Genomic DNA, 13,433 nt, shown 5'->3' with positions numbered 1-13,433 from the left:
CCCCCCCCCCCGCATATATTTCTAAAGAAGGTACAAATAGTGTTATATTTAGTTTAATTTGTAAAAATAATAATAATATAATGTTGCCTACTTTTGAATTGTCTGCACAGAATTTTGAATTTTCCTGTGCATAATTTCCTGAGGTATAATCTGTTACAGGCTTATAAGTGCCTCATGAAAAGCCTACATTATTTTCGTTCCAATTTTTAGTAATTTTGTCTTAAAAGCAGTTTTTTGAAGGACGGTAATGTGAGAAAAATAGAGAATTTTGGCAACAAAACTTGCTCTTAATAGAAGGAAAGCTGCTTCTGAATAGAATAATTTTGTTAATACTTACCTATTAAATCTGTCAACATGTATTTGTCATGTAGTGAAATGACAATTATAAATGTTAGAGAATAAATATTTGCCTTTGCAAATTACTTTTTTCCAATTTTAGAGTTGCATTGCAAAGTGTAAAGGAAGTAACCTATATGCATATTTTACTTGGTTACTGACAGTTTAAAATGTTACATACCGTTTTTCTATAAGTGTTTCATTTATAAACTCAGTTTGTACTTGGGTTGCTTACAGGCCTCGACTGACCTAGGGTTACAACTGTTGGCAGGCACTTACTACTTAAGTCAGGTTACTTATTTTTGCCTGCTTAGTTTTTCCTTGCTTCCTTTTTATGGTAAAATGCTATATATCTGCCTTTTTAGCTTAGGAAATTATTTTGCGTACATGCTAAATAACGGAAGCTACAGAAGCCTGTTATTAACTAGTGGTAATTTGAACCCTCACCGTCAACCTGGGTATTTTGCCAAATTTGTCTTCCATGTCAGGAAGCTCATCCATTCTGCCTTGCAAACATTTATAACCTCATGGCAAGGTGATCTACAGCTTGGTGTTGGTACATTCCTTGGACTTGGTGTCTTCAACTTCTTTTTTCTCAAGTGTGCTTGCACAAAAGTAGTTTAGAAAACGTTGGTTTTCCTAGTTGCTTGCAATGTGCTTGAGCTAGAAGAAGTTCAGTTGTCAGCTCTTGATATTGTAAAATAACCTATTTATTCTTTCAACTCTGCAGCTATTCCTAAATATGGCATGCATTAAAAAAAGGCAGGGGGGAGGGAGTAAGAGTTAAGGCTTTAATCTTGTGCAAATATACTGTTAAATTGAGGCATAAAAATACTGCCTAGTACCTTAACATGTGTTAATCAAAAGATTAACACACACAAGTATTTTAGATATGTTTTGGTTCTCTTAAATATAAAAAAAATGTAATTTTTAAATTTTTATCTGAATCATTTTCCTCCCATAGAAGAATATTGCTATTCTGTAGCCTACTCACTGACCTAGAAAAGTCCCCTTCCAGTTTATTCTTTTCTAAGGCAGAAATGGCAGTAAAGCACCTAGCTCCTGTTGACTTTCAGTAGGAAAGTGAGCTTCTAGTTTAATCAACTTAAGATGCTGAAAGCTACTGAAAAGGCTTCAGAATACCACAGTGCAAATGCCGCTGTTCTGTGCAAGTTAACATACATCCAGGTATTCTTCGAGTCTTGTAAAAAGCCTGAGATGAGGTGAAATGGTCAATTGCTTTTGACTCATAAAAAAAAAAATTGTTTCCTTTGCTTTTATTTAAGTTGTCTTCAGTGAGGACTAGATTCCATGAACCACTATCCGCTTATATATGGAGTCTGTTTCTTTAGTACTTAAAATATTTTAATGGTTTATAGAGCCTTGAGCATAAGGTAAGTACTTTTCTTTCATAGTTTAATCTATATAGATAAAGGCTTTTGAGTAGCATACAAGATGGTATGTACAAGGACTAAATAGAGATCAATCTATCTATCGTTAGCTTAAAGCATTGCTTTGCCATTTTTTTTTCAAATCTGTTTTTTTTTTTTTTTCAAGTGGGTTTGCCTATTCCAGGTGGATGTTAGTGCATTTGAAAGAGTTACTTTTACCTTGCATTACATGCAATAAGTAGCATTAGTGAACTAAACTATTTGTACTGTATTTACTCCAATGCAAGATGGTGTTTTTCCCCCACCCCCCATCAGCATGGGTGGGGGGGAACCCCTCATCTTACATTTGTGTACAAGGAAACTTCACTAAATATGCTGTCTATCATTAAACTGCTGCCAAAAACAGCAGGTGCTTAGTAATGGAAACCAACTACAAAGTTGATTTAAACACAGCTAACACTGAGCATGACTATAAAACACACAGCCTGTATTGGGGAAACATGCTGATTAGAGTCTACCACAAGGATAGGTTAGCACAGCTCATCTAAATAAGATGGTGCCCATTGAGCACAGACTCCCCCTTCTCCCCCTCCCGATTTACTTTTCCTGCTGTAGCATAGCAGTGGGAGGTAGACAAATTCAAGTTAAATCTCCAATAATTAGGTTCCCTATCTGGAAAATTGTAACAAATTTATAATTTGTCCAGATAGAGAATCAGATTATTGGCTGGGGTCATCTTGTATTCAGGGTTGTCTTTATATTCAAGTAAATACAGTATATATGCTCAGTACCCTAAACATAAGAAACTCATTAATAAGGCCCCAACATTCATAAAACTTTTTTTATTTTTTCTTCTCCTTTTTTTTTTTTTTTTCCTTTTAAGGGGTGGGAGGGGTTCATTATTTGCCACCTGGTTTCTGACTCTATGGCATATATTTACATTCACATTTTCTCCATGATGACAAGGTGAGGAACTTATTTTTTTAATGAAACCTGATACTGTTTTGCATTTTACATTTCTGAAGGATTTGTTTTCCTAAGGCACCAAGTCATGAGACCACAATAAAATGAGCTGGCAACACTGTGTTCCTTTCTGTCTTCACCCAAGAACATAGAGCAGGAAGGAACAGCTGCAGGGAATAGCCTTGTGGTATTTGCACTCACACTCACAATTGGACCTGTGTGCAGATTTACTGAAGTTTGGACCTGTTTTATAGCTTTCAGTAGCCTTCTTGCACATTTAACAAAGGCTAATTGAATGAATGAATCAAGTAATTTTGGCACCTGAAAAAAGCTAGCTTTATAACTTCAGTCATAGAGGTGTATACACCTTTAACAAACAATTCATTCCAAAGTCACACTTCAGTAATAAAGTACTTGGCTGCTCTACAACTGTTACCTCCCACTCATTGATTAGGTTTATTTTCAAAGTTTCGTCAACCCACAGAGAATTTTTTTGTTTTTTTTAACAGCATTAACCCTTCCTTGTTAAGTTGTGGAATGCCTTTGTCAACTTTAATTGGTATTATTACTATTTTACTTGCATTAACAGCAACTGCTGTGTAAAATTAAGTATTATTTGTGGCAAAGTAAATCACGCTAATTTTCATATGCTGAAAATCTGATTTCGTATTAGCATTCCAAAAAGTTGGTAAAGATTGAAAAGTACAAAGGATCAACTTGTGGTCATTGCCCCAGGTTGTGACATAATGATGAACGCTGCAGAATACATAAGACAGTAAAGATTAGATTATGCAATATGTGAATACTAAGTTAAATGCCCTTTAAGATTATACAGAGGTTTAGCAATTTTTGTACTTATTAGATGTTTTCTTTTTTTAGGTAATGTTTGAGACTTACCAGTTTTCTGGAGTATACGTAGCCATTCAGGCTGTCCTTACTTTGTATGCCCAAGGTAGGTAAAGGTAACTTAGAATGTTTGATTTCTTAATGTGTAATTTGGCTGAAGTTTCAGGATGGTGTGCAGAAGAGACCTTGGGCCTAATTGACTACATACAGGGTCTTTATAAAGTCCTTGTGCAGTTTAAACTTTAATAACTTAGGTTGTAGGTCTGATAGAAACAATCTGTAAAGGGCATTTAAAAGCAAATTTATTAAAGTTTTAGGACAGCTAGAGTACACAATACTAGACTTCAACATAACCACCATTCATCATGATACAGTGCTCAATCCGATCTTCCAACTCCTTGAAAACGTTTCCCAGTTGCTCTTGAGTTACTGCACTAATTGCATTGGTGAACCTGTCCCTAAGTTCAACCAAAGAACGTGGTTTTGACAAATAAACTACACTTTTAACATGTCACCGTTCGACTTCTTTTTATGGGGACAGGTAAGGTGAACAAGGTGGCCAAGCACTTGGTCCACCTCTGCTATCCATTTCTCTGGGAAAAAGTCATTTAGGAACTGTTGTAAATTCAGAGCATAGTGGCATGGAGCTCCATTTTATTTAAGAATAAATTTGTTATTACTTATAAAGTCTAACATTGTGTACTCTAGTTGTCCTAAAACTGTAATAGATTTGCTTTTAAATGCCATTTACAGATTGTTTCTATCATGCCTACACCGTAAGTTATTAAAGCTTTAAAAGTGCTTTATGAAGACCCTGTATAAGTAAGCACAGCTGACTGGATCTTCAATATTGTAGGGTTTATAAGGAAAAACAGATTATCAGAAGTACTTGTTGCTTGTAATTTATTTCTCCTTTCTCTATAAAGCAAAATATTGTTATTGTTAAAATGTAGTCAAACTGTCCTCACATCTCTGACATTTGAAATGTAATTTTCAGGTAGCCCTTAGTGTATCTTCGGATTTCAAGAAGATGCTTTAAGACCAACCCCATTATCTTTGACTCCTCCTAACTGAAGCAAATTGCAGTGAACTCTGGTTAACTTTCTATGATGGCTTATGTCCCAATTGTTCTGATTCCTTCGTGGTGCTGCACCCATGTTCCCTGCAACCTAAAAGTTACTGAGAACAGGTTGCATTATTTGCATTCCCTTTGGAGTGCAAATTGACCCACTGTTTCTTTGTATTCACTTCTTCGTATTTACCAAACAGTTGTGAAAAGGTTTATGTGATTTCGGTTTATTTTAGGTTCAGTAGAGAGAATAAGGTTGGCTACTGTTGACAAGCTGAAATAAATCGGAGTGGAGGTGACATTCTGCCTCCTTTGACTTAAGTGTCAGTTTGCTATTAACTGCAGTAGGACTAGGATTGAAAGAGTAAATTTCAAGCATGCATGTTAACATGACTCCTTTCATCTTGTCTTGTTGTACTTACCATGGTCCATGGTGAATTTTACCTTTTAAATGGTAGGCTATGGACCATCTTCTCCCAATAAGAGCTGTAACTGCAACTTTTAAGTCAAGAACAGTAAACTGAGAGAGCTTATATATGTTGGTCTGTCGTGCTACACATGTTGGATATTAGGAAAAACTTCTCACTAGGAGGGTGGTGAAGCACTGGAGCAGCTCACACAGAAAGATGGTAGAATCTCCATCTTTGGAGGTTTTTAAGGCCCAGCTCAGCAAAGTCTTGGCTGGAATAATCTAATTGGGGATGGTCCTGCTTTGAGTAGGGAGTTGGACTAGATGACCTCCTAAGGTCCCTTCCAATCCATATTTTCTATGATTAAGAACAAGATATTAACAGCTGAACATGGATATGTTTACAGACTAAAGTTATAGCAGAAGAACAACTTCATCTAGTGCCAACTATGATTCCTGACCCCCTTTTTGAAGAGCGAGTAGGGGAAAAACCCCAAGCTTTTGCAAAGTGCAAAACTTATAAAAGAGAAGAAAACTGAAAAATAACATTCATCCAGCTGACATTTATGTTGCTTGAGTTAAGGTGGTGCCAAACCCCCTCCCGCAGTCCCTTTGACTGAGTTACCTGAACAATAGAAATTCTTTCCAGGCTAAAATCTGACGCACATTTTTAATGGGTGTGGGGGGTTCTTCTGATCCATTTCCTTCACTTAAAGGGAGGTGTACTCGGCATTCCCCCTTTAGCTTAAGTTAGGGGATGGCTAATCTGCAACAAGTAGCATAGGGAGTTGTCATGCGGGGTACATGAGTCCCAGGTGTTCAGTAAAGGGAGATGCTAGAATAGAGGCAGGGAGGCATGTCTTTGGTTGCATGGAGTGGAGCAGGATCAGGATGTTGCTGCAAGATGGTGTCAGGTGTCCCCTTCCCTGGCCTTGCAGCTGCCACGCATTTCAGGACTTAAAGTCCTTCTTCACTACATAAAACTGTAGTGGTTGGCAGAGCCCTTGAAAGGTTAACCTGGCTCTTCGCAGTGATGCTTCTTTTACAGCAGTGTCTTCCTTTGCTCCCCATGGCTGTTAGGCTCAAGCCCTTCTGCCTCCATACCAGAGCCTAGGACACACAATTTATCATGCATGTCTCTGGGGAGTGAGGATCAGAATGGCACTTGGGGAGAGGGCTGGCCTTAACTTTTAGCAGGCCTGTCAAAAAGGTTAGCTATCACTGGCTTATGTCAGCAGTTCTCAGACCATGTTCTGAAGAATGCTGGCATTCCACAAGGAGATTGGAAGTAAGAAAGAAGTAGCCCAGGCAGTACGCTGCCAGACTTTCTGCATCAGCTCACAGGATAAGAAGTAGGGGTTCTGTGGCAGAAATGATTTGAAAGGGTTCCATGACTTCAGAAAGTTTGAAAACTACTGATTTAGGTTATAAATTTCTCCATTCCTGATCAGGGAACCAAATCTCAAGCTACTTCCAGGCTATGAGACCAGAAGTCCTAAGAGCATAGAGAACTGCAGCCATTTTCTTCACACAGCATCAAGGGACTGCCTTAGAGGTTTCCACTGAATATGGCAAAAGTCAAGGCTTTAAGTAATAATGGTCTCATCATTTCCCTTCTCCCCTCCCACAGTGGTGATGAACACTTGCAGTTTTCTTTGTCAACTGGAGCTGCAGATGCTCAACACATGAAAAATCAGGTTCCTCTTTTTTGTTAGCTTGATGGTTAGGCAGGAAGGTTTGGAGTATAGTCTGTGGGCCCATATGGGTGTCAATGAATGCTGCTCAGACCATTACTATACATACAAGTTAGCTATCAAACAAAGTAGAACACTTGCAAACTACCAGCCAAACAAGTGTTTAGGACCTGTGAGACTTCTACATACATAATCCATATCCAGAAGGGTTAAATCTAGTTGGTGTTGACAAACACAATGTTTATTCTTTGAAAGATATCCACATTTTCCTTTTACATGCCCTGTTTTCCTATGAATTGCTATGCGGATGGTATGTAGTATTAGTCACTGCTTTAGAGACCTTTTGTAATATTACATTATACTTGGTTTTTTGCCTCCAAATTAAAGATTGTTTCAGTGCATTATGTGGTTGCTATTAAATTTTGACTGCTAAGTGTAACTGCTGCTTTTACCTTAAGTTTTGGGTCATTTTAATATTAAAATAACAAAATTTAATTTTTTTATTACCAAGATTCCACAACAGTATTAGTTAAGTATTCTCTTGCGATTATAACTAGTTCTTTTCTTGCTGCAGTGATAATTTTGTTCCATTTTAGTCTTCTGGAGGAATATTTCATTGGTAGATTAGTTAATTATTCCAAATTACTTCTTCTCATTATGCAGTATTGGGACAACTCCTATGTCCTTAATGTAATTGATTCAAAATATCCTCAGCCTCAAAGGGTCAAGACTCAAGAGTGACTTATGAAATCCAACATTTTATCAAAATCCAAAAGATCTAGTATAACCTGTCCTAAAAACATATTTAAAAGACATTTTCAGGTTAAAGGTCTCTAATTTTGCTTATGTTAACATGTCAGAAACAAAAATGAAGGATTCTGCATCTAACTTATTTTCCAGCATTTGTTCACCTTCCCTTCTACACTTTGCTTACTTGACCCAAATAGAAGCAAGTTTTGCTTTCTGACTGGTCACATGGTATTGTATCTTCTCAACAGAAATACTCCTTGGTGTACTAGTAGATTTCCTTAGGGTAGGAAATAAGGGTAGGAAATTTCTAAATCGACACTGTCCTTTGAAAAATTACAGTACAACCTATGAACTGGACAGTTTTCCAAAGTGACTTTGGCCTAAAAAATTCACTATAGATTTAGAAAATATATTGCACTTGAGCACAGACCAAAACATTAAGGCTTTTGCTTTTAATTATTCGGACAAGTTAAATTGGACAAGCTAAATTGCCACATGAATGAGCTCCAAGTAAGCACTGTTTAGAAATGAGGCCAATATTAAATTGCACATTAGTGCAGAAAACAAGAAGCTTGTCCTAGCCAGTATTTAACAAGTTGAGTGTTCTTTGTTTAATTGAAATACAATTTTTTGGGAAGTTGGGGAAGTTCATACAGAATTGTCAAATAAACCTTGAAAGAAATGGGTATAATAAAATAGAGCACTTATTTTAACTCCACACTTCATTTTAAAGTGAGAACAGACTTCCCCAGAAAGTCAAGGAAATAATTTGTCTTAATTAAGCCAGTTCTTTCATCAGGATGTTAGCATGCCTGCCAGGTTGCCTTAGTTACAGGGGTGTGAAATAATGCAATTAATAATCTTTGCCTCTGGATCTAATATTGTCCTATTTAGGTTTATTGACTGGTGTTGTTGTGGACTCTGGAGATGGTGTAACTCATATTTGCCCCGTGTATGAAGGTTTCTCTCTTCCTCATCTCACCAGAAGACTAGACATTGCTGGGAGGGATATTACCAGATACCTTATCAAGGTAAACTAGAAAAAAAAGAAAACGTGAGTTTGTCCATGTCTTAATGAAAACACATTTATATTGTCTTCATGATTTGGATTTTAAAATCAAATACTTTGCTCCACAAATACTTTGTTCCACAAGCCAGTAAAAGTTGTTCAGAAAGAAGAATGTTTCCTAGCTATTATAGGAAAATTTGCTGTGGAATCTTTCTCTTGCTCCAGAATCCTCTTTTAAAATACAATTTTAGTCTGTGGATTACATCAAAGGTGTCAAATTTACAGCCTGTGGGCCAGGTCCAGCTTCCAGGGGGTACTCTTATCTGGCCTGCCAGACTGCCAGTTGGTCACTGGATTTTTGGGTAATGTAGCTGGGAGTAGGTTGTTGTAGAATCCAGGGCCCTTGAGCCCTGGTGTCAGTGACGCATAGTGGCTGGAGAGGGAGTGAAGGCTGAGACAACCCTGTTTGCCCTCCTTTTCCTTTGCCTGTCTCCACAACCTCAGCCATACCTTCTTGGCCAGTGGCTCCTGCTGTGTGATCTGTGCTGGAGCTGCCACAGTGGCACAGAGCATTCAGGAGCAGCCTCAGCTCCAGTTCCAGCACAAGCATGTCTCAGGGGGCTCACATCACTGCTGCATACTCTTGGTCAGAGCCAGAGCTGCTAATGCTACTGCCACGTACTCCAGGTTACAGCTGATGCCACCATTACCTCCTGTCCTGCGCTGTACTCGGCCTGCACAGAGCCCCACAACCCAGATCCAAAGGGACACAAAGTGAATTTGACACCCCTGGGTTTATATAAACCACATTCTAAATATAAACAGCAGACTGATTACAGATGGGGTGTTCCTGGATCACGTCCGCCTCCCAAGAGAAACTAGGCTTGAGATGTGGTGTACTAGATGACATCGTGTTTCCTTAGAAATTTCCAAAATAGGCTGAATTTATACTAAGATACAAAGTTTCAGTTTGAATTGAAGTATAACTTCCACCTTCTCCTAGTTCCTTAGGATAAGAAGTATTATTGTCTGAATTTGGACTCCACATGGTCCAGTTTCACAAGATGGGCAAATCCACTCCTGATTCAAATTTAATCATTTAATGACTGTATTATTAAAAAAAAAAAAAAATTGTCTTATTTGGCAAAAATACATGCTTCTTGACCTGCATATTAAAGCTAATATTTTGCTCTGGTGTAGGTTGGGATTTAGCCAGTCTAGTGATGGGGGCATTTTTTGTGTTTGTAGATCTTTAGAATTGGAGTAAGACTTTCTAAGATGTAGAAATAGCTTTGCTAGCTTTTTCATATGGCTGTGTAGAAATAGCAACTCTGGTCCAATTAAAATGGTCAAATTAAAATGAATTGTACCATTATAAGTGATATTAACACACTTGAGCTCTGAGGGCAGGGTGGCACCTAATTGGTTCAGAGGAAGCAACTGATTTTTGCCTTGCTTTTTCTTTTGTTTGAAAAAATCATTTATAGTGAACTGTAGTGGTAAATGTGAATTTCTAGTTTCCAAAGTAATCCTATGATTTTTCTGCTATTGGAAATGAGTAATTTGACCACTGTTCTTATTTTACTTTACAAGCATGATTTCTTTGACCTCAGCCATGTTTATCATTGAAGTCAGTATGTCCCTGAATAAACAATCAGTTAAATGTATGCTCACACTTAATCACTAATAGAAAACTGAGTCACTCCAACTTTACTTGAATATTTTCAAACAGCTGCTGTTGCTGAGGGGATATGCCTTCAACCATTCTGCTGATTTTGAGACTGTTCGAATGATCAAGGAGAAGTTATGTTATGTGGGATACAACATTGAACAGGAACAGAAGTTGGCATTGGAGACCACAGTATTAGTTGAGTCTTATACGGTAAGTAATGAAAGAGAGTAATTTAGGAATAGAAAAATCATAGTTTTAACTTAAATACTGGTGTTCTTAAAAAAAAAAAAAAAAAAAAGTAACATTATAGATGCAAAGTCATAAGCTTTTCTAACAGAGACAAAAAAAACCCAGCAACAGTAAAAAGGAAACCTACTGAAGTCCAAAATCTCTCAAGTGTATGGCTATCCATTTATTTTTTTTAAATGTCTTTCTCTTTTAACAGCTGTGGTTCTTTTTCTTATGTCTTTTTACTTTTTTTTTTCTTTTCTGACAGGATGGTTTATGAGAGGAGTTGCTTAAATCTGCCTTCTCTTGCAGGGTGTACCATGTGTGTCATGCCAATGTTGTCCTATCAGAATATTTTAAGTGGAGAGGTATTCTCCAGCAAAATTACGATTTTTTTTGTCAATGAGATTTTTCTACTTTTTTTTTTATCAATAGTTGAAATCAAATTACTGTATTACCAAAACAAACTTGGAGAAAATAGAAAACTGGGAGAACAGTAGATTGTTGCCAGATCTCTAGCTTCTTACATCTAGCTGTTGAGACGTCAGAACCAGATATCAGTTTTTGGGATTAGTGAAAAGCACAGTGACTTTTCCTACTGCATAACTCATAATACGTTAAAACTAACTTAAACTGTGGTATGTGGCTAAAACTTGCAAAGTTTCTAACTTCTGTATATAGCTGGAAAAACACATAAAATTGGTTGCAAGACTTGGTATTGCTGTTGCAAATTTGGACAAAGATTTATTTTCTGTTACATACTGTTAAGCAGTGTAGAAATTTAAAATGAGGTTAAAATTGTGCTCTCTTTTCTATAGCTCCCAGATGGCAGGATTATCAAAGTTGGTGGTGAACGATTTGAGGCCCCAGAAGCCTTGTTTCAGCCTCATTTAATCAATGTAGAGGGGGTTGGTGTTGCTGAATTGCTGTTTAACACCATCCAGGCTGCTGACATTGACACCAGGTGAGAGCAGAACATTCAATAATACTTCTCTCTAACTTCTGTCAACAAAAAAGGATAGACCAGAACAACATCAGTTAAAGAACAAAAGTTACGGTGCTTAGAAGTAAACAACAAAATCGTCAGGAGAGGAACACCTACATGTGCTTAAGATCTCAGCTCTCGAGGACAGAGTTCATAGAGAGTTTATATTGAGCAAGAAAAATATAGCTGTTTTACTGTTGAATGTATAGGCTTTGTGTCGGTGACAGTTGTCTGTATTTCTTGGTTTTACGTTTGTTTATACACTGCGGTATCTACTAGTTATACAAGGAGACACTAGAAAGAATGCTTTTTCTTTAGGTCTGAATTCTATAAGCACATTGTGCTGTCTGGAGGTTCCACTATGTACCCTGGGCTGCCTTCACGGTTGGAACGTGAACTTAAACAGCTGTACCTGGAGCGAGTTCTCAAAGGAGATGTGGAAAAACTTTCTGTAAGTAATGATTTTACCTGCTTATTTGTAGCTCCATCTAATATCCTGAATTACCACAAGAGGGAGCCAGATGGACAGGAATAGAAAAGAACAGTTCCTGCCATGTATCACTAACATTCTGTCTTTCTAACTACATGCCAGTGTTTCAAACTGTCTGATACAGGCTTTCTAGTGATTTGCTTAAATGAACTTGAAATAAGGCCATACTCTGGTACTAAGTGAATTTTGAAATTTGGGTTAGTTTCATGTAAATGTGCTCTTAAGCTTTAGTGTTCCAAAGCCCCACTGTATCTTAATAAAATACTGTTACATGAGCAAAACCAACTGATTTTTTTTTTTCTGGAGCGTTGTTGCGTGCTGCATATCACAGGTTTGAATTTAACCTCTGAGTAGTTCACCCGTGTAGCCAAGTTTTTCGTTAACAGTTCTACCATTACTCTGTGCAGGTCAGTTTTCTGTCCCCCTTCCCTTTTATTCATTGATTACTGTTATGGTCAGACAACAGTATTGCTCATACGTTACAGAACTAGACCTGTATTGCATTGCGGCCTGCTTTTTAAGAAGAAGATTTTTTTTTTTATAGAGGAAATGCTTTATGCATGCTGTTTTTAATGTTGAATTATGTCCAGATTTTTCAAAAATATCCTTTATTAAAACATCCATCCTCTAACAGCGTATTCCACCCCCCCAAAAAAAAAGTTCAGTTATTATCCAGATAATCTTTTAAATGTACAGAATATTAACCGTATCAAAATAATTTAACTTCTGAACCTTAACCCAACTTTGAGACTTGGTCTGTTCTTAATTTTTAACAAATAAAAAATTCCAAAAAACATGCTAATTTGGTTCATTCTTCTATAGAAGAGTTAAAGTTGAAATCGACTAGGAGAATTCTTTAGGTTCTCTTGTGGTCAGAATATATGCATAAGACTGTTCCTTTCCTGTTGTCTCTATCCATGATTTAGCCTAACTTTGCTTATACAGACCCTGCAGTATTTTGTGAACAAGTCCACTCTTCTGATAATCTTAGCCACCCACTGGAAAAAAACTTCAGAAATTCCATGCTGTTCATGAAATGCTAAATTCAAAACCCATGTTTTACATTTGAATGCTGGGGGGGGGCGCATTGTGTGCATGTTGTTTTGTTTTTTGTTTTTTAATGGATAGTTTAGTGAAGTAACTTTAGGAAATACATCTGTCTGTCTCTAATTTCTGGTGCATCATAATTATTTTCCTTCAGATTGCACAAGCTGGAAGCTTGCATGCTGAGTGCCCTCAGCTAAGCCCTCTAGTTTTGTGTGCACATTCTCCGTATTGAACAATTCCTACTCCACTGTTGTAGCAAATGGCATGGGTTTTTTGTGTGGTTTTGTGTTGAGTCCCAACAATACGGTCTCCCTTTTCCTTCCTAGAAATTTAAGATCCGAATTGAAGATCCGCCTCGTCGAAAGCACATGGTATTCTTAGGTGGTGCAGTTCTAGCAGACATCATGAAAGACAAAGACAACTTCTGGATGACCCGACAAGAATACCAAGAAAAAGGAGTGCGTGTGCTGGAGAAGCTTGGTGTGACTGTTCGATAAATCTCAGTGCTTATTCCTGTCACATGTCTAAAGCCCCCCCCCCCCCC

At 37.4% G+C, this 13,433-nt stretch overlaps 1 protein-coding gene across 1 annotated transcript in view; it reads left to right on the top strand.

The window, feature by feature from the left end:
* Positions 1 to 13,408, top strand: part of ACTR2 (ARP2 actin related protein 2 homolog) — a 33,031-nt gene extending 19,623 nt beyond the window's left edge. Inside the window, exons 4-9 of the mRNA XM_019516577.1 lie at positions 3,570 to 3,642; positions 8,353 to 8,489; positions 10,200 to 10,349; positions 11,186 to 11,331; positions 11,671 to 11,803; positions 13,216 to 13,408. Of these exons, the coding sequence (XP_019372122.1) occupies positions 3,570 to 3,642; positions 8,353 to 8,489; positions 10,200 to 10,349; positions 11,186 to 11,331; positions 11,671 to 11,803; positions 13,216 to 13,386 (810 nt within the window). The 3' untranslated portion in view covers positions 13,387 to 13,408. The remainder of the gene's footprint in view (positions 1 to 3,569; positions 3,643 to 8,352; positions 8,490 to 10,199; positions 10,350 to 11,185; positions 11,332 to 11,670; positions 11,804 to 13,215) is intronic.
* The last annotated feature ends 25 nt before the right edge of the window (positions 13,409 to 13,433 follow it).

The sequence above is a fragment of the Gavialis gangeticus genome, unplaced genomic scaffold, assembly GCF_001723915.1.
Source record: "Gavialis gangeticus isolate Ggan-Ray unplaced genomic scaffold, GavGan_comp1, whole genome shotgun sequence".
NCBI lineage: Eukaryota > Metazoa > Chordata > Crocodylia > Gavialidae > Gavialis > Gavialis gangeticus.
Note: the sequence above shows the minus strand (reverse complement) of the source record. Positions and strands in the feature narration are given on the sequence as shown.